Below are 26,266 nucleotides of genomic sequence, written 5' to 3' on the forward strand. Positions count from 1 at the left end.
GGGAGGCAATGAGAATGCCAGGTAAAGGAGTAAGATGGTGGGGAGGCAATGAGAATGCCAGGTAAAGGAGTAAGATGGTGGGGTGGCAATGAGAATGCCAGGTAAAGGAGTAAGATGGTGGGGTGGCAATGAGAATGCCAGGTAAAGGAGTAAGATGGTGGAGTGGCAATGAGAATGCCAGGTAAAAGAGTAAGATGGTGGGGAGGCAATGAGAATGCCAGATAAAGGAGTAAGATGGGGGGAGGCATGGAGAAGGGCAGGTAAAGGAGTAAGATGGTGGGGAGGCAATGAGAATGCCAGATAAAGGAGTAAGATGGGGGGAGGCAATGAGAATGCCAGGTAAAGGAGTAAGATGGTGGGGAGGCAATGAGAATAGCATGTAAAGGAGTAAGATGGTGGGGTGGCAATGAGAATGCCAGGTAAAGGAGTAAGATGGTGGGGAGGCAATGAGAATGCCAGGTAAAGGAGTAAGATGGTGGGGAGGCAATGAAAATGCCAGGTAAAGGAATTAAGATGGTGGGGTGGCAATGAGAATGCCGGGTAAAGGAGTAAGATGGTGGGGTGGCAATGAGAATGCCAGGTAAAGGAGTAAGATGGTGGAGTGGCAATGAGAATGCCAGGTAAAAGAGTAAGATGGTGGGGAGGCAATGAGAATGCCAGATAAAGGAGTAAGATGGGGGGAGGCATGGAGAAGGGCAGGTAAAGGAGTAAGATGGTGGGGAGGCAATGAGAATGCCAGATAAAGGAGTAAGATGTGGGGAGGCAATGAGAATGCCAGGTAAAGGAGTAAGATGGTGGGGAGGCAATGAGAATAGCATGTAAAGGAGTAAGATGGTGGGGTGGCAATGAGAATGCCAGGTAAAGGAGTAAGATGGTGGGGAGGCAATGAGAATGCCAGGTAAAGGAGTAAGATGGTGGGGAGGCAATGAAAATGCCAGGTAAAGGAATTAAGATGGTGGGGTGGCAATGAGAATGTCGGGTAAAGGAGTAAGATGGTGGGAGGCAATGAGAATGCCAGGTAAAGGAGTAAGATGGTGGGGAGGCAATGAGAATGCCAAGTAAAGGAGTAAGATGTTGGGGAGGCAATGAGAATGCCAGGTAAAGGAGTAAGATGGTGGGGAGACAATGAGAATGCCAGGCAAAGGAGTAAGATGGTGGGGTGGCAATGAGAATGCCATGTAAAGGAGTAAGATGGTGGGGAGGCAATGAGAATGCCAGGTAAAGGAGTAAGATGGTGGGGTGGCAATGAGAATGCCAGGTAAAGGAGTAAGATCGTGGGGTGGCAATGAGAATGCCAGGTAAAGGAGTAAGCCGGTGGGGAGGCAATGAGAATGCCAAGTAAAGGAGTAAGATGGTGGAGTGGAAATGAGAATGCCAGGTAAAAGAGTAAGATGGTGGGGAGGCAATGAGAATGCCAGGTAAAGGAGTAAGATGGTGGGGAGGCAATGAGAATGCCAGGTAAAGGAGTAAGATGGGGGGAGGCATGGAGAAGGGCAGGTAAAGGAGTAAGATGGTGGGGAGGCAATGAGAATGCCAGGTAAAGGAGTAAGATGGTGGGGTGGCAATGAGAATGCCATGTAAAGGAGTAAGATGGTGGGGAGGCAATGAGAATGCCAGGTAAAGGAGTAAGATGGTGGGGAGGCAATGAGAATGCCAGGTAAAGGTGTAAGATGGTGGGGAGGCAATGAGAATGCCAGATAAAGGAGTAAGATGGGGGGAGGCATGGAGAAGGGCAGGTAAAGGAGTAAGATGGTGGGGTGGCAATGAGAATGCCAGATAAAGGAGTAAGATGGTGGGAGGCAATGAGAATGCCAGGTAAAGGAGTAAGATGGTGGGGTGGCAATGAGAATAGCATGTAAAGGAGTAAGATGGTGGGAGGCAATGAGAATGCCAATTAAATGAGTAAGATGGGGGGAGGCAATGAGAATGCCATGTAAAGGAGTAAGATGGTGGGGAGGCAATGAGAATGCCAGGTAAATGAGTAAGATGGTGGGGTGGCAATGAGAATGCAAGGTAAAGGTGTAAGACGGGGGGGGGGGGAGGCAAGAGAATGCCAGGTAAAGGAGTAAGATGGTGGGGTGGCAATGAGAATGCCAGGGAAAGGAGTAAGATGGTGGGGAGGCAATGAGAATGCCATGTAAAGGAGTAAGATGGTGGGGAGGCAATGAGAATGCCAGGTAAATGAGTTCGATGGTGGGGAGGCAATGAGAATGCCAGGTAAAGGAGTAAGATGGTGGAGTGGCAATGAGAATGCCAGGTAAAGGAGTAAGATGGTGGGGAGGCAATGAGAATGCCAGGTAAAGGAGTAAGATGGTGGGGAGGCAATGAGAATGCCAGGTAAAGGAGTAAGATGGTGGGGTGGCAATGAGAATGCCAGGTAAAGGAGTAAGATGGTGGGGAGGCAATGAGAATGCCAGGTAAAGGAGTTCGATGGTGGGGAGGCAATGAGAATGCCCGGTAAAGGAGTAAGATGGTGGAGTGGCAATGAGAATGCCAGGTAAAGGAGTAAGATGGTGGGGAGGCAATGAGAATGCCAGGTAAAGGAGTAAGATGGTGGGGAGGCAATGAGAATGCCAGGTAAAGGAGTAAGATGGTGGGGAGGCAATGAGAATGCCAGATAAAGGAGTAAGATGGTGGGAGGCAATGAGAATGCCAGGTAAAGGAGTAAGATGGTGGGGTGGCAATGAGAATAGCATGTAAAGGAGTAAGATGGTGGGAGGCAATGAGAATGCCAATTAAATGAGTAAGATGGGGGGAGGCAATGAGAATGCCATGTAAAGGAGTAAGATGGTGGGGAGGCAATGAGAATGCCAGGTAAATGAGTAAGATGGTGGGGTGGCAATGAGAATGCAAGGTAAAGGTGTAAGACGGGGGGGGGGGGGAGGCAAGAGAATGCCAGGTAAAGGAGTAAGATGGTGGGGTGGCAATGAGAATGCCAGGTAAAGGAGTAAGATGGTGGGGAGGCAATGAGAATGCCATGTAAAGGAGTAAGATGGTGGGGAGGCAATGAGAATGCCAGGTAAAGGAGTTCGATGGTGGGGAGGCAATGAGAATGCCAGGTAAAGGAGTAAGATGGTGGAGTGGCAATGAGAATGCCAGGTAAAGGAGTAAGATGGTGGGGAGGCAATGAGAATGCCAGGTAAAGGAGTAAGATGGTGGGGAGGCAATGAGAATGCCAGGTAAAGGAGTAAGATGGTGGGGTGGCAATGAGAATGCCAGGTAAAGGAGTAAGATGGTGGGGAGGCAATGAGAATGCCAGGTAAAGGAGTTCGATGGTGGGGAGGCAATGAGAATACCCGGTAAAGGAGTAAGATGGTGGAGTGGCAATGAGAATGCCCGGTAAAGGAGTAAGATGGTGGGGAGGCAATGAGAATGCCAGGTAAAGGAGTAAGATGGTGGGGTGGCAATGAGAATGCCAGGTAAAGGAGTAAGATGGTGGGGTGGCAATGAGAATGCCAGGTAAAGGAGTAAGATGGTGGGGTGGCAATGAGAATGCCAGGTAAAGGAGTAAGATGGTGGGGAGGCAATGAGAATGCCAGGTAAAGGAGTAAGATGGTGGGGTGGCAATGAGAATGCCAGGTAAAGGAGTAAGATGGTGGGGAGGCAATGAGAATGCCAGGTAAAGGAGTTCGATGGTGGGGAGGCAATGAGAATGCCAGGTAAAGGAGTAAGATGGTGGAGTGGCAATGAGAATGCCAGGTAAAGGAGTAAGATGGTGGGGAGGCAATGAGAATGCCAGGTAAAGGAGTAAGATGGTGGGGAGGCAATGAGAATGCCAGGTAAAGGAGTAAGATGGTGGAGTGGCAATGAGAATGCCAGGTAAAGGAGTAAGATGGTGGGGAGGCAATGAGAATGCCAGGTAAAGGAGTTCGATGGTGGGGAGGCAATGAGAATGCCAGGTAAAGGAGTAAGATGGTGGAGTGGCAATGAGAATGCCAGGTAAAGGAGTAAGATGGTGGGGAGGCAATGAGAATGCCAGGTAAAGGAGTAAGATGGTGGGGAGGCAATGAGAATGCCAGGTAAAGGAGTAAGATGGTGGGGTGGCAATGAGAATGCCAGGTAAAGGAGTAAGATGGTGGGGAGGCAATGAGAATGCCAGGTAAAGGAGTTCGATGGTGGGGAGGCAATGAGAATGCCCGGTAAAGGAGTAAGATGGTGGAGTGGCAATGAGAATGCCCGGTAAAGGAGTAAGATGGTGGGGAGGCAATGAGAATGCCAGGTAAAGGAGTAAGATGGTGGGGTGGCAATGAGAATGCCAGGTAAAGGAGTAAGATGGTGGGGTGGCAATGAGAATGCCAGGTAAAGGAGTAAGATGGTGGGGTGGCAATGAGAATGCCAGGTAAAGGAGTAAGATGGTGGGGAGGCAATGAGAATGCCAGGTAAAGGAGTAAGATGGTGGGGTGGCAATGAGAATGCCAGGTAAAGGAGTAAGATGGTGGGGAGGCAATGAGAATGCCAGGTAAAGGAGTTCGATGGTGGGGAGGCAATGAGAATGCCAGGTAAAGGAGTAAGATGGTGGAGTGGCAATGAGAATGCCAGGTAAAGGAGTAAGATGGTGGGGAGGCAATGAGAATGCCAGGTAAAGGAGTAAGATGGTGGGGAGGAAATGAGAATGCCAGGTAAAGGAGTAAGATGGTGGGGTGGCAATGAGAATGCCAGGTAAAGGAGTAAGATGGTGGGGAGGCAATGAGAATGCCAGGTAAAGGAGTTCGATGGTGGGGAGGCAATGAGAATGCCAGGTAAAGGAGTAAGATGGTGGAATGGCAATGAGAATGCCCGGTAAAGGAGTAAGATGGTGGGGAGGCAATGAGAATGCCAGGTAAAGGAGTAAGATGGTGGGGAGGCAATGAGAATGCCAGGTAAAGGAGTTCGATGGTGGGGAGGCAATGAGAATGCCAGGTAAAGGAGTAAGATGGTGGAGTGGCAATGAGAATGCAAGGTAAAGGAGTAAGATGGTGGGGAGGCAATGAGAATGCCAGGTAAAGGAGTAAGATGGTGGGGAGGCAATGAGAATGCCAGGTAAAGGAGTAAGATGGTGGGGTGGCAATGAGAATGCCAGGTAAAGGAGTAAGATGGTGGGGAGGCAATGAGAATGCCAGGTAAAGGAGTTCGATGGTGGGGAGGCAATGAGAATGCCAGGTAAAGGAGTAAGATGGTGGAGTGGCAATGAGAATGCCCCGTAAAGGAGTAAGATGGTGGGGAGGCAATGAGAATGCCAGGTAAAGGAGTAAGATGGTGGGGTGGAAATGAGAATGCCAGGTAAAGGAGTAAGATGGTGGGGTGGCAATGAGATTGCCAGGTAAAGGAGTAAGATGGTGGGGAGGCAATGAGAATGCCAGGTAAAGGAGTAAGATGGTGGGGTGGCAATGAGAATGCCAGGTAAAGGAGTAAGATGGTGGGGAGGCAATGAGAATGCCAGGTAAAGGAGTTCGATGGTGGGGAGGCAATGAGAATGCCAGGTAAAGGAGTAAGATGGTGGAGTGGCAATGAGAATGCCAGGTAAAGGAGTAAGATGGTGGGGAGGCAATGAGAATGCCAGGTAAAGGAGTAAGATGGTGGGGAGGCAATGAGAATGCCAGGTAAAGGAGTAAGATGGTGGGGTGGCAATGAGAATGCCAGGTAAAGGAGTAAGATGGTGGGGAGGCAATGAGAATGCCAGGTAAAGGAGTTCGATGGTGGGGAGGCAATGAGAATGCCAGGTAAAGGAGTAAGATGGTGGAGTGGCAATGAGAATGCCCGGTAAAGGAGTAAGATGGTGGGGAGACAATGAGAATGCCAGGTAAAGGAGTAAGATGGTGGGGAGGCAATGAGAATGCCAGGTAAAGGAGTAAGATGGTGGGGTGGCAATGAGAATGCCAGGTAAAGGAGTAAGATGGTGGGGAGGCAATGAGAATGCCAGGTAAAGGAGTTCGATGGTGGGGAGGCAATGAGAATGCCAGGTAAAGGAGTAAGATGGTGGAGTGGCAATGAGAATGCCAGGTAAAGGAGTAAGATGGTGGGGAGGCAATGAGAATGCCAGGTAAAGGAGTAAGATGGTGGGGAGGCAATGAGAATGCCAGGTAAAGGAGTAAGATGGTGGGGTGGCAATGAGAATGCCAGGTAAAGGAGTAAGATGGTGGGGAGGCAATGAGAATGCCAGGTAAAGGAGTTCGATGGTGGGGAGGCAATGAGAATGCCCGGTAAAGGAGTAAGATGGTGGAGTGGCAATGAGAATGCCCGGTAAAGGAGTAAGATGGTGGGGAGGCAATGAGAATGCCAGGTAAAGGAGTAAGATGGTGGGGTGGCAATGAGAATGCCAGGTAAAGGAGTAAGATGGTGGGGTGGCAATGAGAATGCCAGGTAAAGGAGTAAGATGGTGGGGTGGCAATGAGAATGCCAGGTAAAGGAGTAAGATGGTGGGGAGGCAATGAGAATGCCAGGTAAAGGAGTAAGATGGTGGGGTGGCAATGAGAATGCCAGGTAAAGGAGTAAGATGGTGGGGAGGCAATGAGAATGCCAGGTAAAGGAGTTCGATGGTGGGGAGGCAATGAGAATGCCAGGTAAAGGAGTAAGATGGTGGAGTGGCAATGAGAATGCCAGGTAAAGGAGTAAGATGGTGGGGAGGCAATGAGAATGCCAGGTAAAGGAGTAAGATGGTGGGGAGGAAATGAGAATGCCAGGTAAAGGAGTAAGATGGTGGGGTGGCAATGAGAATGCCAGGTAAAGGAGTAAGATGGTGGGGAGGCAATGAGAATGCCAGGTAAAGGAGTTCGATGGTGGGGAGGCAATGAGAATGCCAGGTAAAGGAGTAAGATGGTGGAATGGCAATGAGAATGCCCGGTAAAGGAGTAAGATGGTGGGGAGGCAATGAGAATGCCAGGTAAAGGAGTAAGATGGTGGGGAGGCAATGAGAATGCCAGGTAAAGGAGTTCGATGGTGGGGAGGCAATGAGAATGCCAGGTAAAGGAGTAAGATGGTGGAGTGGCAATGAGAATGCAAGGTAAAGGAGTAAGATGGTGGGGAGGCAATGAGAATGCCAGGTAAAGGAGTAAGATGGTGGGGAGGCAATGAGAATGCCAGGTAAAGGAGTAAGATGGTGGGGTGGCAATGAGAATGCCAGGTAAAGGAGTAAGATGGTGGGGAGGCAATGAGAATGCCAGGTAAAGGAGTTCGATGGTGGGGAGGCAATGAGAATGCCAGGTAAAGGAGTAAGATGGTGGAGTGGCAATGAGAATGCCCGGTAAAGGAGTAAGATGGTGGGGAGGCAATGAGAAAACCAGGTAAAGGAGTAAGATGGTGGGGTGGAAATGAGAATGCCAGGTAAAGGAGTAAGATGGTGGGGTGGCAATGAGATTGCCAGGTAAAGGAGTAAGATGGTGGGGAGGCAATGAGAATGCCAGGTAAAGGAGTAAGATGGTGGGGTGGCAATGAGAATGCCAGGTAAAGGAGTAAGATGGTGGGGAGGCAATGAGAATGCCAGGTAAAGGAGTTCGATGGTGGGGAGGCAATGAGAATGCCAGGTAAAGGAGTAAGATGGTGGAGTGGCAATGAGAATGCCAGGTAAAGGAGTAAGATGGTGGGGAGGCAATGAGAATGCCAGGTAAAGGAGTAAGATGGTGGGGAGGCAATGAGAATGCCAGGTAAAGGAGTAAGATGGTGGGGTGGCAATGAGAATGCCAGGTAAAGGAGTAAGATGGTGGGGAGGCAATGAGAATGCCAGGTAAAGGAGTTCGATGGTGGGGAGGCAATGAGAATGCCAGGTAAAGGAGTAAGATGGTGGAGTGGCAATGAGAATGCCCGGTAAAGGAGTAAGATGGTGGGGAGACAATGAGAATGCCAGGTAAAGTAGTAAGATGGTGGGGAGGCAATGAGAATGCCAGGTAAAGGAGTAAGATGGTGGGGAGGCAATGAGAATGCCAGGTAAAGGAGTAAGATGGTGGGGTGGCAATGAGAATGCCAGGTAAAGGAGTAAGATGGTGGGGAGGCAATGAGAATGCCAGGTAAAGGAGTAAGATGGTGGGGAGGCAATGAGAATGCCAGGTAAAGGAGTAAGATGGTGGGGAGGCAGGTGGAAGGGCAGGAAAATGGATAAGATAGTCTGGAGGCAGGTAAAGTGGGTAAGATGAAGGGCGGCAGGTAAATGGGTAAAATGGTTAGGAGGCAATAAGAATGCCAGATAAAGGGGTAAGATGATGGGGAGGTAATGAGGAGGGCAGGTAAAGGGGTAAGAAAGTGGGGAGGCGGGTAAAGGAGTAAGATGGTGGGGTGGCATGGAGAAGGGCAGGTAAAGGAGTAAGATGGTGGGGAGGCAATGAGAATGCCATGTAAAGGAGTAAGATGGTGGGGAGGCAATGAGAATGCCAGGTAAAGGAGTAAGATGGTGGGGAGGCAATGAGAATGCCAGGTAAAGGAGTAAGATGGTGGGGAGGCAATGAGAATGCCAGGTAAAGGAGTAAGATGGTGGAGTGGCAATGAGAATGCCAGGTAAAGGAGTAAGATGGTGGGGAGGCAATGAGAATGCCAGGTAAAGGAGTAAGATGGTGGGGAGGCAATGAGAATGCCAGGTAAATGAGTAAGATGGTGGGGTGGCAATGAGAATGCCAGGTAAAGGAGTAAGATGGTGGAGTGGCAATGAGAATGCCAGGTAAAGGAGTAAGATGGTGGGGAGGCAATGAGAATGCCAGGTAAAGGAGTAAGATGGTGGAGTGGCAATGAGAATGCCAGGTAAAGGAGTAAGATGGTGGGGAGGCAATGAGAATGCCAGGTAAAGGAGTAAGATGGTGGGGAGGCAATGATGATGCCAGGTAAAGGAGTAAGATGGTGGGGAGGCAATGAGAATGCCAGGTAAAGGAGTAAGATGGTGGGAGGCAATGAGAATGCCAGGTAAAGGAGTAAGATGGTGGGGAGGCAATGAGAATGCCAGGTAAAGGAGTAAGATGGTGGGAGGCAATGAGAATGCCAGGTAAATGAGTAAGATGGTGGGGTGGCAATGAGAATGCCAGGTAAAGGAGTAAGATGGTGGGGAGGCAATGAGAATGCCAGGTAAAGGAGTAAGATGGTGGGAAGGCAATGAAAATGCCAGGTAAAGGAGTAAGATGGTGGGAAGGCAATGAAAATGCCAGATAAAGGAGTAAGATGGGGGGAGGCATGGAGAAGGGCAGGTAAAGGAGTAAGATGGTGGGGTGGCAATGAGAATGCCAGATAAAGGAGTAAGATGGTGGGAGGCAATGAGAATGCCAGGTAAAGGAGTAAGATGGGGGGAGGCATGGAGAAGGGCAGGTAAAGGAGTAAGATGGTGGGGAGGCAATGAGAATGCCAGGTAAAGGAGTAAGATGGTGGGGTGGCAATGAGAATGCCATGTAAAGGAGTAAGATGGTGGGGAGGCAATGAGAATGCCAGGTAAAGGAGTAAGATGGTGGGGAGGCAATGAGAATGCCAGGTAAAGGTGTAAGATGGTGGGGAGGCAATGAGAATGCCAGATAAAGGAGTAAGATGGGGGGAGGCATGGAGAAGGGCAGGTAAAGGAGTAAGATGGTGGGGTGGCAATGAGAATGCCAGATAAAGGAGTAAGATGGTGGGAGGCAATGAGAATGCCAGGTAAAGGAGTAAGATGGTGGGGTGGCAATGAGAATAGCATGTAAAGGAGTAAGATGGTGGGAGGCAATGAGAATGCCAATTAAATGAGTAAGATGGGGGGAGGCAATGAGAATGCCATGTAAAGGAGTAAGATGGTGGGGAGGCAATGAGAATGCCAGGTAAATGAGTAAGATGGTGGGGTGGCAATGAGAATGCAAGGTAAAGGTGTAAGACGGGGGGGGGGGGGAGGCAAGAGAATGCCAGGTAAAGGAGTAAGATGGTGGGGTGGCAATGAGAATGCCAGGGAAAGGAGTAAGATGGTGGGGAGGCAATGAGAATGCCATGTAAAGGAGTAAGATGGTGGGGAGGCAATGAGAATGCCAGGTAAATGAGTTCGATGGTGGGGAGGCAATGAGAATGCCAGGTAAAGGAGTAAGATGGTGGAGTGGCAATGAGAATGCCAGGTAAAGGAGTAAGATGGTGGGGAGGCAATGAGAATGCCAGGTAAAGGAGTAAGATGGTGGGGAGGCAATGAGAATGCCAGGTAAAGGAGTAAGATGGTGGGGTGGCAATGAGAATGCCAGGTAAAGGAGTAAGATGGTGGGGAGGCAATGAGAATGCCAGGTAAAGGAGTTCGATGGTGGGGAGGCAATGAGAATGCCCGGTAAAGGAGTAAGATGGTGGAGTGGCAATGAGAATGCCAGGTAAAGGAGTAAGATGGTGGGGAGGCAATGAGAATGCCAGGTAAAGGAGTAAGATGGTGGGGAGGCAATGAGAATGCCAGGTAAAGGAGTAAGATGGTGGGGAGGCAATGAGAATGCCAGATAAAGGAGTAAGATGGTGGGAGGCAATGAGAATGCCAGGTAAAGGAGTAAGATGGTGGGGTGGCAATGAGAATAGCATGTAAAGGAGTAAGATGGTGGGAGGCAATGAGAATGCCAATTAAATGAGTAAGATGGGGGGAGGCAATGAGAATGCCATGTAAAGGAGTAAGATGGTGGGGAGGCAATGAGAATGCCAGGTAAATGAGTAAGATGGTGGGGTGGCAATGAGAATGCAAGGTAAAGGTGTAAGACGGGGGGGGGGGGGGAGGCAAGAGAATGCCAGGTAAAGGAGTAAGATGGTGGGGTGGCAATGAGAATGCCAGGTAAAGGAGTAAGATGGTGGGGAGGCAATGAGAATGCCATGTAAAGGAGTAAGATGGTGGGGAGGCAATGAGAATGCCAGGTAAAGGAGTTCGATGGTGGGGAGGCAATGAGAATGCCAGGTAAAGGAGTAAGATGGTGGAGTGGCAATGAGAATGCCAGGTAAAGGAGTAAGATGGTGGGGAGGCAATGAGAATGCCAGGTAAAGGAGTAAGATGGTGGGGAGGCAATGAGAATGCCAGGTAAAGGAGTAAGATGGTGGGGTGGCAATGAGAATGCCAGGTAAAGGAGTAAGATGGTGGGGAGGCAATGAGAATGCCAGGTAAAGGAGTTCGATGGTGGGGAGGCAATGAGAATACCCGGTAAAGGAGTAAGATGGTGGAGTGGCAATGAGAATGCCCGGTAAAGGAGTAAGATGGTGGGGAGGCAATGAGAATGCCAGGTAAAGGAGTAAGATGGTGGGGTGGCAATGAGAATGCCAGGTAAAGGAGTAAGATGGTGGGGTGGCAATGAGAATGCCAGGTAAAGGAGTAAGATGGTGGGGTGGCAATGAGAATGCCAGGTAAAGGAGTAAGATGGTGGGGAGGCAATGAGAATGCCAGGTAAAGGAGTAAGATGGTGGGGTGGCAATGAGAATGCCAGGTAAAGGAGTAAGATGGTGGGGAGGCAATGAGAATGCCAGGTAAAGGAGTTCGATGGTGGGGAGGCAATGAGAATGCCAGGTAAAGGAGTAAGATGGTGGAGTGGCAATGAGAATGCCAGGTAAAGGAGTAAGATGGTGGGGAGGCAATGAGAATGCCAGGTAAAGGAGTAAGATGGTGGGGAGGCAATGAGAATGCCAGGTAAAGGAGTAAGATGGTGGAGTGGCAATGAGAATGCCAGGTAAAGGAGTAAGATGGTGGGGAGGCAATGAGAATGCCAGGTAAAGGAGTAAGATGGTGGGGAGGCAATGAGAATGCCAGGTAAAGGAGTAAGATGGTGGGGAGGCAATGAGAATGCCAGGTAAAGGAGTTCGATGGTGGGGAGGCAATGAGAATGCCAGGTAAAGGAGTAAGATGGTGGAGTGGCAATGAGAATGCAAGGTAAAGGAGTAAGATGGTGGGGAGGCAATGAGAATGCCAGGTAAAGGAGTAAGATGGTGGGGAGGCAATGAGAATGCCAGGTAAAGGAGTAAGATGGTGGGGTGGCAATGAGAATGCCAGGTAAAGGAGTAAGATGGTGGGGAGGCAATGAGAATGCCAGGTAAAGGAGTTCGATGGTGGGGAGGCAATGAGAATGCCAGGTAAAGGAGTAAGATGGTGGAGTGGCAATGAGAATGCCCGGTAAAGGAGTAAGATGGTGGGGAGGCAATGAGAAAACCAGGTAAAGGAGTAAGATGGTGGGGTGGAAATGAGAATGCCAGGTAAAGGAGTAAGATGGTGGGGTGGCAATGAGATTGCCAGGTAAAGGAGTAAGATGGTGGGGAGGCAATGAGAATGCCAGGTAAAGGAGTAAGATGGTGGGGTGGCAATGAGAATGCCAGGTAAAGGAGTAAGATGGTGGGGAGGCAATGAGAATGCCAGGTAAAGGAGTTCGATGGTGGGGAGGCAATGAGAATGCCAGGTAAAGGAGTAAGATGGTGGAGTGGCAATGAGAATGCCAGGTAAAGGAGTAAGATGGTGGGGAGGCAATGAGAATGCCAGGTAAAGGAGTAAGATGGTGGGGAGGCAATGAGAATGCCAGGTAAAGGAGTAAGATGGTGGGGTGGCAATGAGAATGCCAGGTAAAGGAGTAAGATGGTGGGGAGGCAATGAGAATGCCAGGTAAAGGAGTTCGATGGTGGGGAGGCAATGAGAATGCCAGGTAAAGGAGTAAGATGGTGGAGTGGCAATGAGAATGCCCGGTAAAGGAGTAAGATGGTGGGGAGACAATGAGAATGCCAGGTAAAGTAGTAAGATGGTGGGGAGGCAATGAGAATGCCAGGTAAAGGAGTAAGATGGTGGGGAGGCAATGAGAATGCCAGGTAAAGGAGTAAGATGGTGGGGTGGCAATGAGAATGCCAGGTAAAGGAGTAAGATGGTGGGGAGGCAATGAGAATGCCAGGTAAAGGAGTAAGATGGTGGGGAGGCAATGAGAATGCCAGGTAAAGGAGTAAGATGGTGGGGAGGCAGGTGGAAGGGCAGGAAAATGGATAAGATAGTCTGGAGGCAGGTAAAGTGGGTAAGATGAAGGGCGGCAGGTAAATGGGTAAAATGGTTAGGAGGCAATAAGAATGCCAGATAAAGGGGTAAGATGATGGGGAGGTAATGAGGAGGGCAGGTAAAGGGGTAAGAAAGTGGGGAGGCGGGTAAAGGAGTAAGATGGTGGGGTGGCATGGAGAAGGGCAGGTAAAGGAGTAAGATGGTGGGGAGGCAATGAGAATGCCATGTAAAGGAGTAAGATGGTGGGGAGGCAATGAGAATGCCAGGTAAAGGAGTAAGATGGTGGGGAGGCAATGAGAATGCCAGGTAAAGGAGTAAGATGGTGGGGAGGCAATGAGAATGCCAGGTAAAGGAGTAAGATGGTGGAGTGGCAATGAGAATGCCAGGTAAAGGAGTAAGATGGTGGGGAGGCAATGAGAATGCCAGGTAAAGGAGTAAGATGGTGGGGAGGCAATGAGAATGCCAGGTAAATGAGTAAGATGGTGGGGTGGCAATGAGAATGCCAGGTAAAGGAGTAAGATGGTGGAGTGGCAATGAGAATGCCAGGTAAAGGAGTAAGATGGTGGGGAGGCAATGAGAATGCCAGGTAAAGGAGTAAGATGGTGGAGTGGCAATGAGAATGCCAGGTAAAGGAGTAAGATGGTGGGGAGGCAATGAGAATGCCAGGTAAAGGAGTAAGATGGTGGGGAGGCAATGATGATGCCAGGTAAAGGAGTAAGATGGTGGGGAGGCAATGAGAATGCCAGGTAAAGGAGTAAGATGGTGGGAGGCAATGAGAATGCCAGGTAAAGGAGTAAGATGGTGGGGAGGCAATGAGAATGCCAGGTAAAGGAGTAAGATGGTGGGAGGCAATGAGAATGCCAGGTAAATGAGTAAGATGGTGGGGTGGCAATGAGAATGCCAGGTAAAGGAGTAAGATGGTGGGGAGGCAATGAGAATGCCAGGTAAAGGAGTAAGATGGTGGGAAGGCAATGAAAATGCCAGGTAAAGGAGTAAGATGGTGGGAAGGCAATGAAAATGCCAGATAAAGGAGTAAGATGGGGGGAGGCATGGAGAAGGGCAGGTAAAGGAGTAAGATGGTGGGGTGGCAATGAGAATGCCAGATAAAGGAGTAAGATGGTGGGAGGCAATGAGAATGCCAGGTAAAGGAGTAAGATGGGGGGAGGCATGGAGAAGGGCAGGTAAAGGAGTAAGATGGTGGGGAGGCAATGAGAATGCCAGGTAAAGGAGTAAGATGGTGGGGTGGCAATGAGAATGCCATGTAAAGGAGTAAGATGGTGGGGAGGCAATGAGAATGCCAGGTAAAGGAGTAAGATGGTGGGGAGGCAATGAGAATGCCAGGTAAAGGTGTAAGATGGTGGGGAGGCAATGAGAATGCCAGATAAAGGAGTAAGATGGGGGGAGGCATGGAGAAGGGCAGGTAAAGGAGTAAGATGGTGGGGTGGCAATGAGAATGCCAGATAAAGGAGTAAGATGGTGGGAGGCAATGAGAATGCCAGGTAAAGGAGTAAGATGGTGGGGTGGCAATGAGAATAGCATGTAAAGGAGTAAGATGGTGGGAGGCAATGAGAATGCCAATTAAATGAGTAAGATGGGGGGAGGCAATGAGAATGCCATGTAAAGGAGTAAGATGGTGGGGAGGCAATGAGAATGCCAGGTAAATGAGTAAGATGGTGGGGTGGCAATGAGAATGCAAGGTAAAGGTGTAAGACGGGGGGGGGGGGGAGGCAAGAGAATGCCAGGTAAAGGAGTAAGATGGTGGGGTGGCAATGAGAATGCCAGGGAAAGGAGTAAGATGGTGGGGAGGCAATGAGAATGCCATGTAAAGGAGTAAGATGGTGGGGAGGCAATGAGAATGCCAGGTAAATGAGTTCGATGGTGGGGAGGCAATGAGAATGCCAGGTAAAGGAGTAAGATGGTGGAGTGGCAATGAGAATGCCAGGTAAAGGAGTAAGATGGTGGGGAGGCAATGAGAATGCCAGGTAAAGGAGTAAGATGGTGGGGAGGCAATGAGAATGCCAGGTAAAGGAGTAAGATGGTGGGGTGGCAATGAGAATGCCAGGTAAAGGAGTAAGATGGTGGGGAGGCAATGAGAATGCCAGGTAAAGGAGTTCGATGGTGGGGAGGCAATGAGAATGCCCGGTAAAGGAGTAAGATGGTGGAGTGGCAATGAGAATGCCAGGTAAAGGAGTAAGATGGTGGGGAGGCAATGAGAATGCCAGGTAAAGGAGTAAGATGGTGGGGAGGCAATGAGAATGCCAGGTAAAGGAGTAAGATGGTGGGGAGGCAATGAGAATGCCAGATAAAGGAGTAAGATGGTGGGAGGCAATGAGAATGCCAGGTAAAGGAGTAAGATGGTGGGGTGGCAATGAGAATAGCATGTAAAGGAGTAAGATGGTGGGAGGCAATGAGAATGCCAATTAAATGAGTAAGATGGGGGGAGGCAATGAGAATGCCATGTAAAGGAGTAAGATGGTGGGGAGGCAATGAGAATGCCAGGTAAATGAGTAAGATGGTGGGGTGGCAATGAGAATGCAAGGTAAAGGTGTAAGACGGGGGGGGGGGGGGGAGGCAAGAGAATGCCAGGTAAAGGAGTAAGATGGTGGGGTGGCAATGAGAATGCCAGGTAAAGGAGTAAGATGGTGGGGAGGCAATGAGAATGCCATGTAAAGGAGTAAGATGGTGGGGAGGCAATGAGAATGCCAGGTAAAGGAGTTCGATGGTGGGGAGGCAATGAGAATGCCAGGTAAAGGAGTAAGATGGTGGAGTGGCAATGAGAATGCCAGGTAAAGGAGTAAGATGGTGGGGAGGCAATGAGAATGCCAGGTAAAGGAGTAAGATGGTGGGGAGGCAATGAGAATGCCAGGTAAAGGAGTAAGATGGTGGGGTGGCAATGAGAATGCCAGGTAAAGGAGTAAGATGGTGGGGAGGCAATGAGAATGCCAGGTAAAGGAGTTCGATGGTGGGGAGGCAATGAGAATACCCGGTAAAGGAGTAAGATGGTGGAGTGGCAATGAGAATGCCCGGTAAAGGAGTAAGATGGTGGGGAGGCAATGAGAATGCCAGGTAAAGGAGTAAGATGGTGGGGTGGCAATGAGAATGCCAGGTAAAGGAGTAAGATGGTGGGGTGGCAATGAGAATGCCAGGTAAAGGAGTAAGATGGTGGGGTGGCAATGAGAATGCCAGGTAAAGGAGTAAGATGGTGGGGAGGCAATGAGAATGCCAGGTAAAGGAGTAAGATGGTGGGGTGGCAATGAGAATGCCAGGTAAAGGAGTAAGATGGTGGGGAGGCAATGAGAATGCCAGGTAAAGGAGTTCGATGGTGGGGAGGCAATGAGAATGCCAGGTAAAGGAGTAAGATGGTGGAGTGGCAATGAGAATGCCAGGTAAAGGAGTAAGATGGTGGGGAGGCAATGAGAATGCCAGGTAAAGGAGTAAGATGGTGGGGAGGCAATGAGAATGCCAGGTAAAGGAGTAAGATGGTGGAGTGGCAATGAGAATGCCAGGTAAAGGAGTAAGATGGTGGGGAGGCAATGAGAATGCCAGGTAAAGGAGTTCGATGGTGGGGAGGCAATGAGAATGCCAGGTAAAGGAGTAAGATGGTGGAGTGGCAATGAGAATGCCAGGTAAAGGAGTAAGATGGTGGGGAGGCAATGAGAATGCCAGGTAAAGGAGTAAGATGGTGGGGAGGCAATGAGAATGCCAGGTAAAGGAGTAAGATGGTGGGGTGGCAATGAGAATGCCAGGTAAAGGAGTTCGATGGTGGGGAGGCAATGAGAATGCCCGGTAAAGGAGTAAGATGGTGGAGTGGCAATGAGAATGCCCGGTAAAGGAGTAAGATGGTGGGGAGGCAATGAGAATGCCAGGTAAAGGAGTAAGATGGTGGGGTGGCAATGAGAATGCCAGGTAAAGGAGTAAGATGGTGGGGTGGCAATGAGAATGCCAGGTAAAGGAGTAAGATGGTGGGGTGGCAATGAGAATGCCAGGTAAAGGAGTAAGATGGTGGGGAGGCAATGAGAATGCCAGGTAAAGGAGTAAGATGGTGGGGTGGCAATGAGAATGCCAGGTAAAGGAGTAAGATGGTGGGGAGGCAATGAGAATGCCAGGTAAAGGAGTTCGATGGTGGGGAGGCAATGAGAATGCCAGGTAAAGGAGTAAGATGGTGGAGTGGCAATGAGAATGCCAGGTAAAGGAGTAAGATGGTGGGGAGGCAATGAGAATGCCAGGTAAAGGAGTAAGATGGTGGGGAGGAAATGAGAATGCCAGGTAAAGGAGTAAGATGGTGGGGTGGCAATGAGAATGCCAGGTAAAGGAGTAAGATGGTGGGGAGGCAATGAGAATGCCAGGTAAAGGAGTTCGATGGTGGGGAGGCAATGAGAATGCCAGGTAAAGGAGTAAGATGGTGGAATGGCAATGAGAATGCCCGGTAAAGGAGTAAGATGGTGGGGAGGCAATGAGAATGCCAGGTAAAGGAGTAAGATGGTGGGGAGGCAATGAGAATGCCAGGTAAAGGAGTTCGATGGTGGGGAGGCAATGAGAATGCCAGGTAAAGGAGTAAGATGGTGGAGTGGCAATGAGAATGCAAGGTAAAGGAGTAAGATGGTGGGGAGGCAATGAGAATGCCAGGTAAAGGAGTAAGATGGTGGGGAGGCAATGAGAATGCCAGGTAAAGGAGTAAGATGGTGGGGTGGCAATGAGAATGCCAGGTAAAGGAGTAAGATGGTGGGGAGGCAATGAGAATGCCAGGTAAAGGAGTTCGATGGTGGGGAGGCAATGAGAATGCCAGGTAAAGGAGTAAGATGGTGGAGTGGCAATGAGAATGCCCCGTAAAGGAGTAAGATGGTGGGGAGGCAATGAGAATGCCAGGTAAAGGAGTAAGATGGTGGGGTGGAAATGAGAATGCCAGGTAAAGGAGTAAGATGGTGGGGTGGCAATGAGATTGCCAGGTAAAGGAGTAAGATGGTGGGGAGGCAATGAGAATGCCAGGTAAAGGAGTAAGATGGTGGGGTGGCAATGAGAATGCCAGGTAAAGGAGTAAGATGGTGGGGAGGCAATGAGAATGCCAGGTAAAGGAGTTCGATGGTGGGGAGGCAATGAGAATGCCAGGTAAAGGAGTAAGATGGTGGAGTGGCAATGAGAATGCCAGGTAAAGGAGTAAGATGGTGGGGAGGCAATGAGAATGCCAGGTAAAGGAGTAAGATGGTGGGGAGGCAATGAGAATGCCAGGTAAAGGAGTAAGATGGTGGGGTGGCAATGAGAATGCCAGGTAAAGGAGTAAGATGGTGGGGAGGCAATGAGAATGCCAGGTAAAGGAGTTCGATGGTGGGGAGGCAATGAGAATGCCAGGTAAAGGAGTAAGATGGTGGAGTGGCAATGAGAATGCCCGGTAAAGGAGTAAGATGGTGGGGAGACAATGAGAATGCCAGGTAAAGGAGTAAGATGGTGGGGAGGCAATGAGAATGCCAGGTAAAGGAGTAAGATGGTGGGGTGGCAATGAGAATGCCAGGTAAAGGAGTAAGATGGTGGGGAGGCAATGAGAATGCCAGGTAAAGGAGTTCGATGGTGGGGAGGCAATGAGAATGCCAGGTAAAGGAGTAAGATGGTGGAGTGGCAATGAGAATGCCAGGTAAAGGAGTAAGATGGTGGGGAGGCAATGAGAATGCCAGGTAAAGGAGTAAGATGGTGGGGAGGCAATGAGAATGCCAGGTAAAGGAGTAAGATGGTGGGGTGGCAATGAGAATGCCAGGTAAAGGAGTAAGATGGTGGGGAGGCAATGAGAATGCCAGGTAAAGGAGTTCGATGGTGGGGAGGCAATGAGAATGCCCGGTAAAGGAGTAAGATGGTGGAGTGGCAATGAGAATGCCCGGTAAAGGAGTAAGATGGTGGGGAGGCAATGAGAATGCCAGGTAAAGGAGTAAGATGGTGGGGTGGCAATGAGAATGCCAGGTAAAGGAGTAAGATGGTGGGGTGGCAATGAGAATGCCAGGTAAAGGAGTAAGATGGTGGGGTGGCAATGAGAATGCCAGGTAAAGGAGTAAGATGGTGGGGAGGCAATGAGAATGCCAGGTAAAGGAGTAAGATGGTGGGGTGGCAATGAGAATGCCAGGTAAAGGAGTAAGATGGTGGGGAGGCAATGAGAATGCCAGGTAAAGGAGTTCGATGGTGGGGAGGCAATGAGAATGCCAGGTAAAGGAGTAAGATGGTGGAGTGGCAATGAGAATGCCAGGTAAAGGAGTAAGATGGTGGGGAGGCAATGAGAATGCCAGGTAAAGGAGTAAGATGGTGGGGAGGAAATGAGAATGCCAGGTAAAGGAGTAAGATGGTGGGGTGGCAATGAGAATGCCAGGTAAAGGAGTAAGATGGTGGGGAGGCAATGAGAATGCCAGGTAAAGGAGTTCGATGGTGGGGAGGCAATGAGAATGCCAGGTAAAGGAGTAAGATGGTGGAATGGCAATGAGAATGCCCGGTAAAGGAGTAAGATGGTGGGGAGGCAATGAGAATGCCAGGTAAAGGAGTAAGATGGTGGGGAGGCAATGAGAATGCCAGGTAAAGGAGTTCGATGGTGGGGAGGCAATGAGAATGCCAGGTAAAGGAGTAAGATGGTGGAGTGGCAATGAGAATGCAAGGTAAAGGAGTAAGATGGTGGGGAGGCAATGAGAATGCCAGGTAAAGGAGTAAGATGGTGGGGAGGCAATGAGAATGCCAGGTAAAGGAGTAAGATGGTGGGGTGGCAATGAGAATGCCAGGTAAAGGAGTAAGATGGTGGGGAGGCAATGAGAATGCCAGGTAAAGGAGTTCGATGGTGGGGAGGCAATGAGAATGCCAGGTAAAGGAGTAAGATGGTGGAGTGGCAATGAGAATGCCCGGTAAAGGAGTAAGATGGTGGGGAGGCAATGAGAAAACCAGGTAAAGGAGTAAGATGGTGGGGTGGAAATGAGAATGCCAGGTAAAGGAGTAAGATGGTGGGGTGGCAATGAGATTGCCAGGTAAAGGAGTAAGATGGTGGGGAGGCAATGAGAATGCCAGGTAAAGGAGTAAGATGGTGGGGTGGCAATGAGAATGCCAGGTAAAGGAGTAAGATGGTGGGGAGGCAATGAGAATGCCAGGTAAAGGAGTTCGATGGTGGGGAGGCAATGAGAATGCCAGGTAAAGGAGTAAGATGGTGGAGTGGCAATGAGAATGCCAGGTAAAGGAGTAAGATGGTGGGGAGGCAATGAGAATGCCAGGTAAAGGAGTAAGATGGTGGGGAGGCAATGAGAATGCCAGGTAAAGGAGTAAGATGGTGGGGTGGCAATGAGAATGCCAGGTAAAGGAGTAAGATGGTGGGGAGGCAATGAGAATGCCAGGTAAAGGAGTTCGATGGTGGGGAGGCAATGAGAATGCCAGGTAAAGGAGTAAGATGGTGGAGTGGCAATGAGAATGCCCGGTAAAGGAGTAAGATGGTGGGGAGACAATGAGAATGCCAGGTAAAGTAGTAAGATGGTGGGGAGGCAATGAGAATGCCAGGTAAAGGAGTAAGATGGTGGGGAGGCAATGAGAATGCCAGGTAAAGGAGTAAGATGGTGGGGTGGCAATGAGAATGCCAGGTAAAGGAGTAAGATGGTGGGGAGGCAATGAGAATGCCAGGTAAAGGAGTAAGATGGTGGGGAGGCAATGAGAATGCCAGGTAAAGGAGTAAGATGGTGGGGAGGCAGGTGGAAGGGCAGGAAAATGGATAAGATAGTCTGGAGGCAGGTAAAGTGGGTAAGATGAAGGGCGGCAGGTAAATGGGTAAAATGGTTAGGAGGCAATAAGAATGCCAGATAAAGGGGTAAGATGATGGGGAGGTAATGAGGAGGGCAGGTAAAGGGGTAAGAAAGTGGGGAGGCGGGTAAAGGAGTAAGATGGTGGGGTGGCATGGAGAAGGGCAGGTAAAGGAGTAAGATGGTGGGGAGGCAATGAGAATGCCATGTAAAGGAGTAAGATGGTGGGGAGGCAATGAGAATGCCAGGTAAAGGAGTAAGATGGTGGGGAGGCAATGAGAATGCCAGGTAAAGGAGTAAGATGGTGGGGAGGCAATGAGAATGCCAGGTAAAGGAGTAAGATGGTGGAGTGGCAATGAGAATGCCAGGTAAAGGAGTAAGATGGTGGGGAGGCAATGAGAATGCCAGGTAAAGGAGTAAGATGGTGGGGAGGCAATGAGAATGCCAGGTAAATGAGTAAGATGGTGGGGTGGCAATGAGAATGCCAGGTAAAGGAGTAAGATGGTGGAGTGGCAATGAGAATGCCAGGTAAAGGAGTAAGATGGTGGGGAGGCAATGAGAATGCCAGGTAAAGGAGTAAGATGGTGGAGTGGCAATGAGAATGCCAGGTAAAGGAGTAAGATGGTGGGGAGGCAATGAGAATGCCAGGTAAAGGAGTAAGATGGTGGGGAGGCAATGATGATGCCAGGTAAAGGAGTAAGATGGTGGGGAGGCAATGAGAATGCCAGGTAAAGGAGTAAGATGGTGGGAGGCAATGAGAATGCCAGGTAAAGGAGTAAGATGGTGGGGAGGCAATGAGAATGCCAGGTAAAGGAGTAAGATGGTGGGAGGCAATGAGAATGCCAGGTAAATGAGTAAGATGGTGGGGTGGCAATGAGAATGCCAGGTAAAGGAGTAAGATGGTGGGGAGGCAATGAGAATGCCAGGTAAAGGAGTAAGATGGTGGGAAGGCAATGAAAATGCCAGGTAAAGGAGTAAGATGGTGGGAAGGCAATGAAAATGCCAGGTAAAGGAGTAAGATGGTGGGAGGCAATGAGAATGCCAGGTAAAGGAGTAAGATGGTGGGGAGGCAATGAGAATGCCAGGTAAAGGAGTAAGATGGTGGGAGGCAATGAGAATACCAGGTAAAGGAGTAAGATGGTGGGGTGGCAATGAGAATAGCATGTAAAGGAGTAAGATGGTGGGAGGCAATGAGAATGCCAGGTAAAGGAGTAAGATGGTGGGAGGCAATGAGAATGCCAGGTAAAGGAGTAAGATGGTGGGAGGCAATGAGAATGCCAGGTAAAGGAGTAAGATGGTGGGAGGCAATGAGAATGCCAGGTAAAGGAGTAAGATGGTGGGGTGGCAATGAGAATAGCATGTAAAGGAGTAAGATGGTGGGAGGCAATGAGAATGCCAGGTAAAGAAGTAAGATGTTGGGGAGGCAATGAGAATGCCAGGTAAAGGAGTAAGATGGTGGGGAGGCAATGAGAATGCCAGGTAAAGGAGTAAGATGGTGGGGAGGCAATGAGAATGCCAGGTAAAGGAGTGAGACGGTGGGGAGGCAATGAGAATGCCAGGTAAAGGAGTAAGATGGTGGGTGGCAATGAGAATGCCAGGTAAAAGAGTAAGATGGTGGGGAGGCAATGAGAATGCCAGGTAAAGGAGTAAGATGGTGGGGAGGCAATGAGAATGCCAGGTAAATGAGTAAGATGGTGGGGTGGTAATGAGAATGCCAGGTAAAGGAGTAAGATGGTGGGAGGCAATGAGAATGCCAGGTAAAGGAGTAAGATGGTGGGAGGCAATGAGAATGCCAGGTAAAGGAGTAAGATGGTGGGGAGGCAATGAGAATGCCAGGTAAAGGAGTAAGATGGTGGGGTGGCAATGAGAATGCCAGGTAAAGAAGTAAGATGTTGGGGAGGCAATGAGAATGCCAGGTAAAGGAGTAAGATGGTGGGGAGGCAATGAGAATGCCAGGTAAAGGAGTAAGATGGTGGGGAGGCAATGAGAATGCCAGGTAAAGGAGTAAGATGGTGGGTGGCAATGAGAATGCCAGGTAAAGGAGTAAGATGGTGGGGAGGCAATGAGAATGCCAGGTAAAGGAGTAAGATGGTGGGGTGGCAATGAGAATGCCAGGTAAAGGAGTAAGATGGTGGGGTGGCAATGAGAATGCCAGGTAATGGAGTAAGATGGTGGGGTGGCAATGAGAATGCCAGGTAAAGGAGTAAGATGGTGGGGTGGCAATGAGAATGCCAGGTAAAGGAGTAAGATGGTGGGGAGGCAATGAGAATGCCAGGTAAAGGAGTTCGATGGTGGGGAGGCAATGAGAATGCCAGGTAAAGGAGTAAGATGGTGGAATGGCAATGAGAATGCCAGGTAAAGGAGTAAGATGGTGGGGAGGCAATGAGAATGCCAGGTAAAGGAGTAAGATGGTGGGGAGGCAATGAGAAGGCCAGGTAAAGGAGTAAGATGGTGGGGTGGCAATGAGAATGCCAGGTAAAGGAGTAAGATGGTGGGGAGGCAATGAGAATGCCAGGTAAAGGAGTTCGATGGTGGGGAGGCAATGAGAATGCCAGGTAAAGGAGTAAGATGGTGGAGTGGCAATGAGAATGCCCGGTAAAGGAGTAAGATGGTGGGGAGGCAATGAGAATGCCAGGTAAAGGAGTAAGATGGTGGGGTGGCAATGAGAATGCCAGGTAAAGGAGTAAGATGGTGGGGAGGCAATGAGAATGCCAGGTAAAGGAGTTCGATGGTGGGGAGGCAATGAGAATGCCAGGTAAAGGAGTAAGATGGTGGGGTGGCAATGAGAATGCCAGGTAAAGGAGTAAGATGGTGGGGAGGCAATGAGAATGCCAGGTAAAGGAGTAAGATGGTGGGGTGGCAATGAGAATGCCAGGTAAAGGAGTAAGATGGTGGGGAGGCAATGAGAATGCCAGGTAAAGGAGTTCGATGGTGGGGAGGCAATGAGAATGCCAGGTAAAGGAGTAAGATGGTGGAGTGGCAATGAGAATGCCAGGTAAAGGAGTAAGATGGTGGGGAGGCAATGAGAATGCCAGGTAAAGGAGTAAGATGGTGGGGAGGCAATGAGAATGCCAGGTAAAGGAGTAAGATGGTGGGGTGGCAATGAGAATGCCAGGTAAAGGAGTAAGATGGTGGGGAGGCAATGAGAATGCCAGGTAAAGGAGTAAGATGGTGGGGAGGCAATGAGAATGCCAGGTAAAGGAGTAAGATGGTGGGGAGGCAATGAGAATGCCAGGTAAAGGAGTTCGATGGTGGGGAGGCAATGAGAATGCCAGGTAAAGGAGTAAGATGGTGGAGTGGCAATGAGAATGCCCGGTAAAGGAGTAAGATGGTGGGGAGGCAATGAGAATGCCAGGTAAAGGAGTAAGATGGTGGGGAGGCAATGAGAATGCCAGGTAAAGGAGTAAGATGGTGGGGAGGCAATGAGAATGCCAGGTAAAGGAGTAAGATGGTGGGGTGGCAATGAGAATGCCAGGTAAAGGAGTAAGATGGTGGGGAGGCAATGAGAATGCCAGGTAAAGGAGTTCGATGGTGGGGAGGCAATGAGAATGCCAGGTAAAGGAGTAAGATGGTGGGAGGCAATGAGAATGCCAGTTAAAGGAGTAAGATGGTGGGGAGGCAATGAGAATGCCAGGTAAAGGAGTAAGATGGTGGAGAAGAACAGGAAATAATTTGTGTTTGTTTTGGATCTGTGAGGGGAAGCTTCACTGTCACACTTAATGCTTTATGTATCTGTCAGATGGTTTGTCAGAATTTATGGAATAATTGATAAGATGGAGGGGAGGCAGGTAAAGGGGTAAGATGGAGGGGAGGCAGGTTGAAGAAGTAAAACGGAGGGGAAGAAGATAATGCCAGAGTAATGTAACTTATCTTATTACCAGATATATGTTTCTATATATCTTACAATATAATTCCATTCCAGCATGTTATCGTTCCCTTGCATGAGTAGAATAAGCCAGATAATCGGCTGGAATGTTTCAAACTAAACTGCTAACTGGGGAGACATCAGCTGTGCAGGATTCTATGAATAGGGACAGTGGGAAACATTAGGTCATTTTCTGATAGAAAACGCAGGTTGGGGAAAGGAGAGGTGCAGTACCCGTGTGGAATTTGAGGAGGAAGTAGGATTATCCTTCAGCTGTCAACTGCTAGACATTGACTTTAAAGTTGAGGTAAAGACAAGCCCTGGGGCTTCCTACTGAGAGTGCTAGATGACATCTGTTTAAACAATTCAGCCAACTATCACTCATATTCTGAGCTTAGTCCCACTTTTTCCAATTTACATTTCATAAAAAAATAAACATGTTTGAATCTGTTGCTCCCATGACAAAGAACATTTACCTGTGAAATCTGATTTAGTGAAGCCTTTAGGGCTTATTGGAAGACATTTTCCATTCATGCCATTTCTGTTTGTTCCAGGGAGATGTGGGGGCTCCTGGCATTGCTGGAGATTCAGGAGAACCAGGTTTACGGGTGAGTAATGTGCAGAATTATAAGGCTGTGTAGACCAAGCAGTATTTTAATAAAAGGTTAACACACATAAACTAGGTTCACTACACATTAATAAACTTCTCTAATAAATACTATTCCATTCTATATGTCTTTAGAGTGCGTCTGTGGATGGGTAAGTGGGTGAGTGAATGGACGAGTGGACAGACGGTCGTGTGGTCGGGAGATTGAGTGGGTAAGTGGATGGACGGACAGGTGTTTGGTGGTTGAGTGGACGGACGTGTGGACGGGTAATTGAGTGGGTAAGTGGATGGACGGATGTGTGATTGGGTGGATGAGTGGACGAGTGGGAATGAGAAATGAGAATTGTAATGGAAAGAATTTGAGTTTGTGTTGGATCTGTGAGGGGAAACTTCACTGTCACACTTAATGCTTTATGTATCTGTCAGATGGTTTGTCAGAATGTTTCATAACACTAAGCCTTTATGTTCACTTTTACCTATTAATTTTAATTATCAGGGAGAACTGGGACCTCCAGGGGAAGAGGGCAGTCAAGGGAAAGATGGTTCAAAGGTAATCTTGTCTTTATGTTTGAAATTACAAATACTTTAGGTGTCAGTAGAAACCATGTTTAAGACATATTTTATTATATATTTTTTTTAATTTATTTTATTTTAAAGGTTACTGATGCTTTTTTAGTGTAGAAAAACAAAAAGTTTTAAAAAGCCATTAAACCTGGAACTCAATTCACCATCTGTGAGACTAATATGTTTAATGACCTCTAGTTCAATCCAACGTTTCTCTAGACAGTCAGAGATTCTTATAAATGGCAATGTTTTACAAACACAAACAAAAACCTACATTTCATTAGCCATAGAATTGTCCCTGTCACTGAGGACAAATCTCCATGTTAAAGCTTCTCATAAACATTGATGGTTTTATTGAGGTATAACAATTTGTATATTATGTACAGATAATTCATGCACTATGAAAACAAATAGAATTTATTAAATAAACACACATAGGTCAATAACTACAGACCACTCCTGCTGCCACCCCCAACCACCCTCATCGTAAGCAGTCAGATTTTGTAAAATTTTTTTTTTACTTTTTACCTGGGATCCAACATGCACCACTCCCCACCTCGACTACCATCTCCCAAGAGCCCGGATGTTTGTCTGCAGGAATTTCCATT

At 48.8% G+C, this 26,266-nt stretch overlaps 1 protein-coding gene across 4 annotated transcripts in view; it reads left to right on the plus strand.

Moving 5' to 3' along the window:
• Positions 1-26,266, plus strand: part of COL24A1 (collagen type XXIV alpha 1 chain) — an 808,926-nt gene that overhangs the window by 522,997 nt on the left and 259,663 nt on the right. For 3 of the 4 annotated variants that reach the window (XM_063427613.1, XM_063427615.1, XM_063427614.1), the window contains 2 exons: positions 25,042-25,095; positions 25,591-25,644. In XM_063427613.1, coding sequence (XP_063283683.1) covers positions 25,042-25,095; positions 25,591-25,644 — 108 coding nt within the window. The remainder of the gene's footprint in view (positions 1-25,041; positions 25,096-25,590; positions 25,645-26,266) is intronic. The other variant, XM_063427616.1, reaches the window with a different exon arrangement.

Source organism: Pelobates fuscus, chromosome 7, assembly GCF_036172605.1.
Source record: "Pelobates fuscus isolate aPelFus1 chromosome 7, aPelFus1.pri, whole genome shotgun sequence".
NCBI classification, from domain to species: Eukaryota; Metazoa; Chordata; class Amphibia; order Anura; family Pelobatidae; genus Pelobates; species Pelobates fuscus.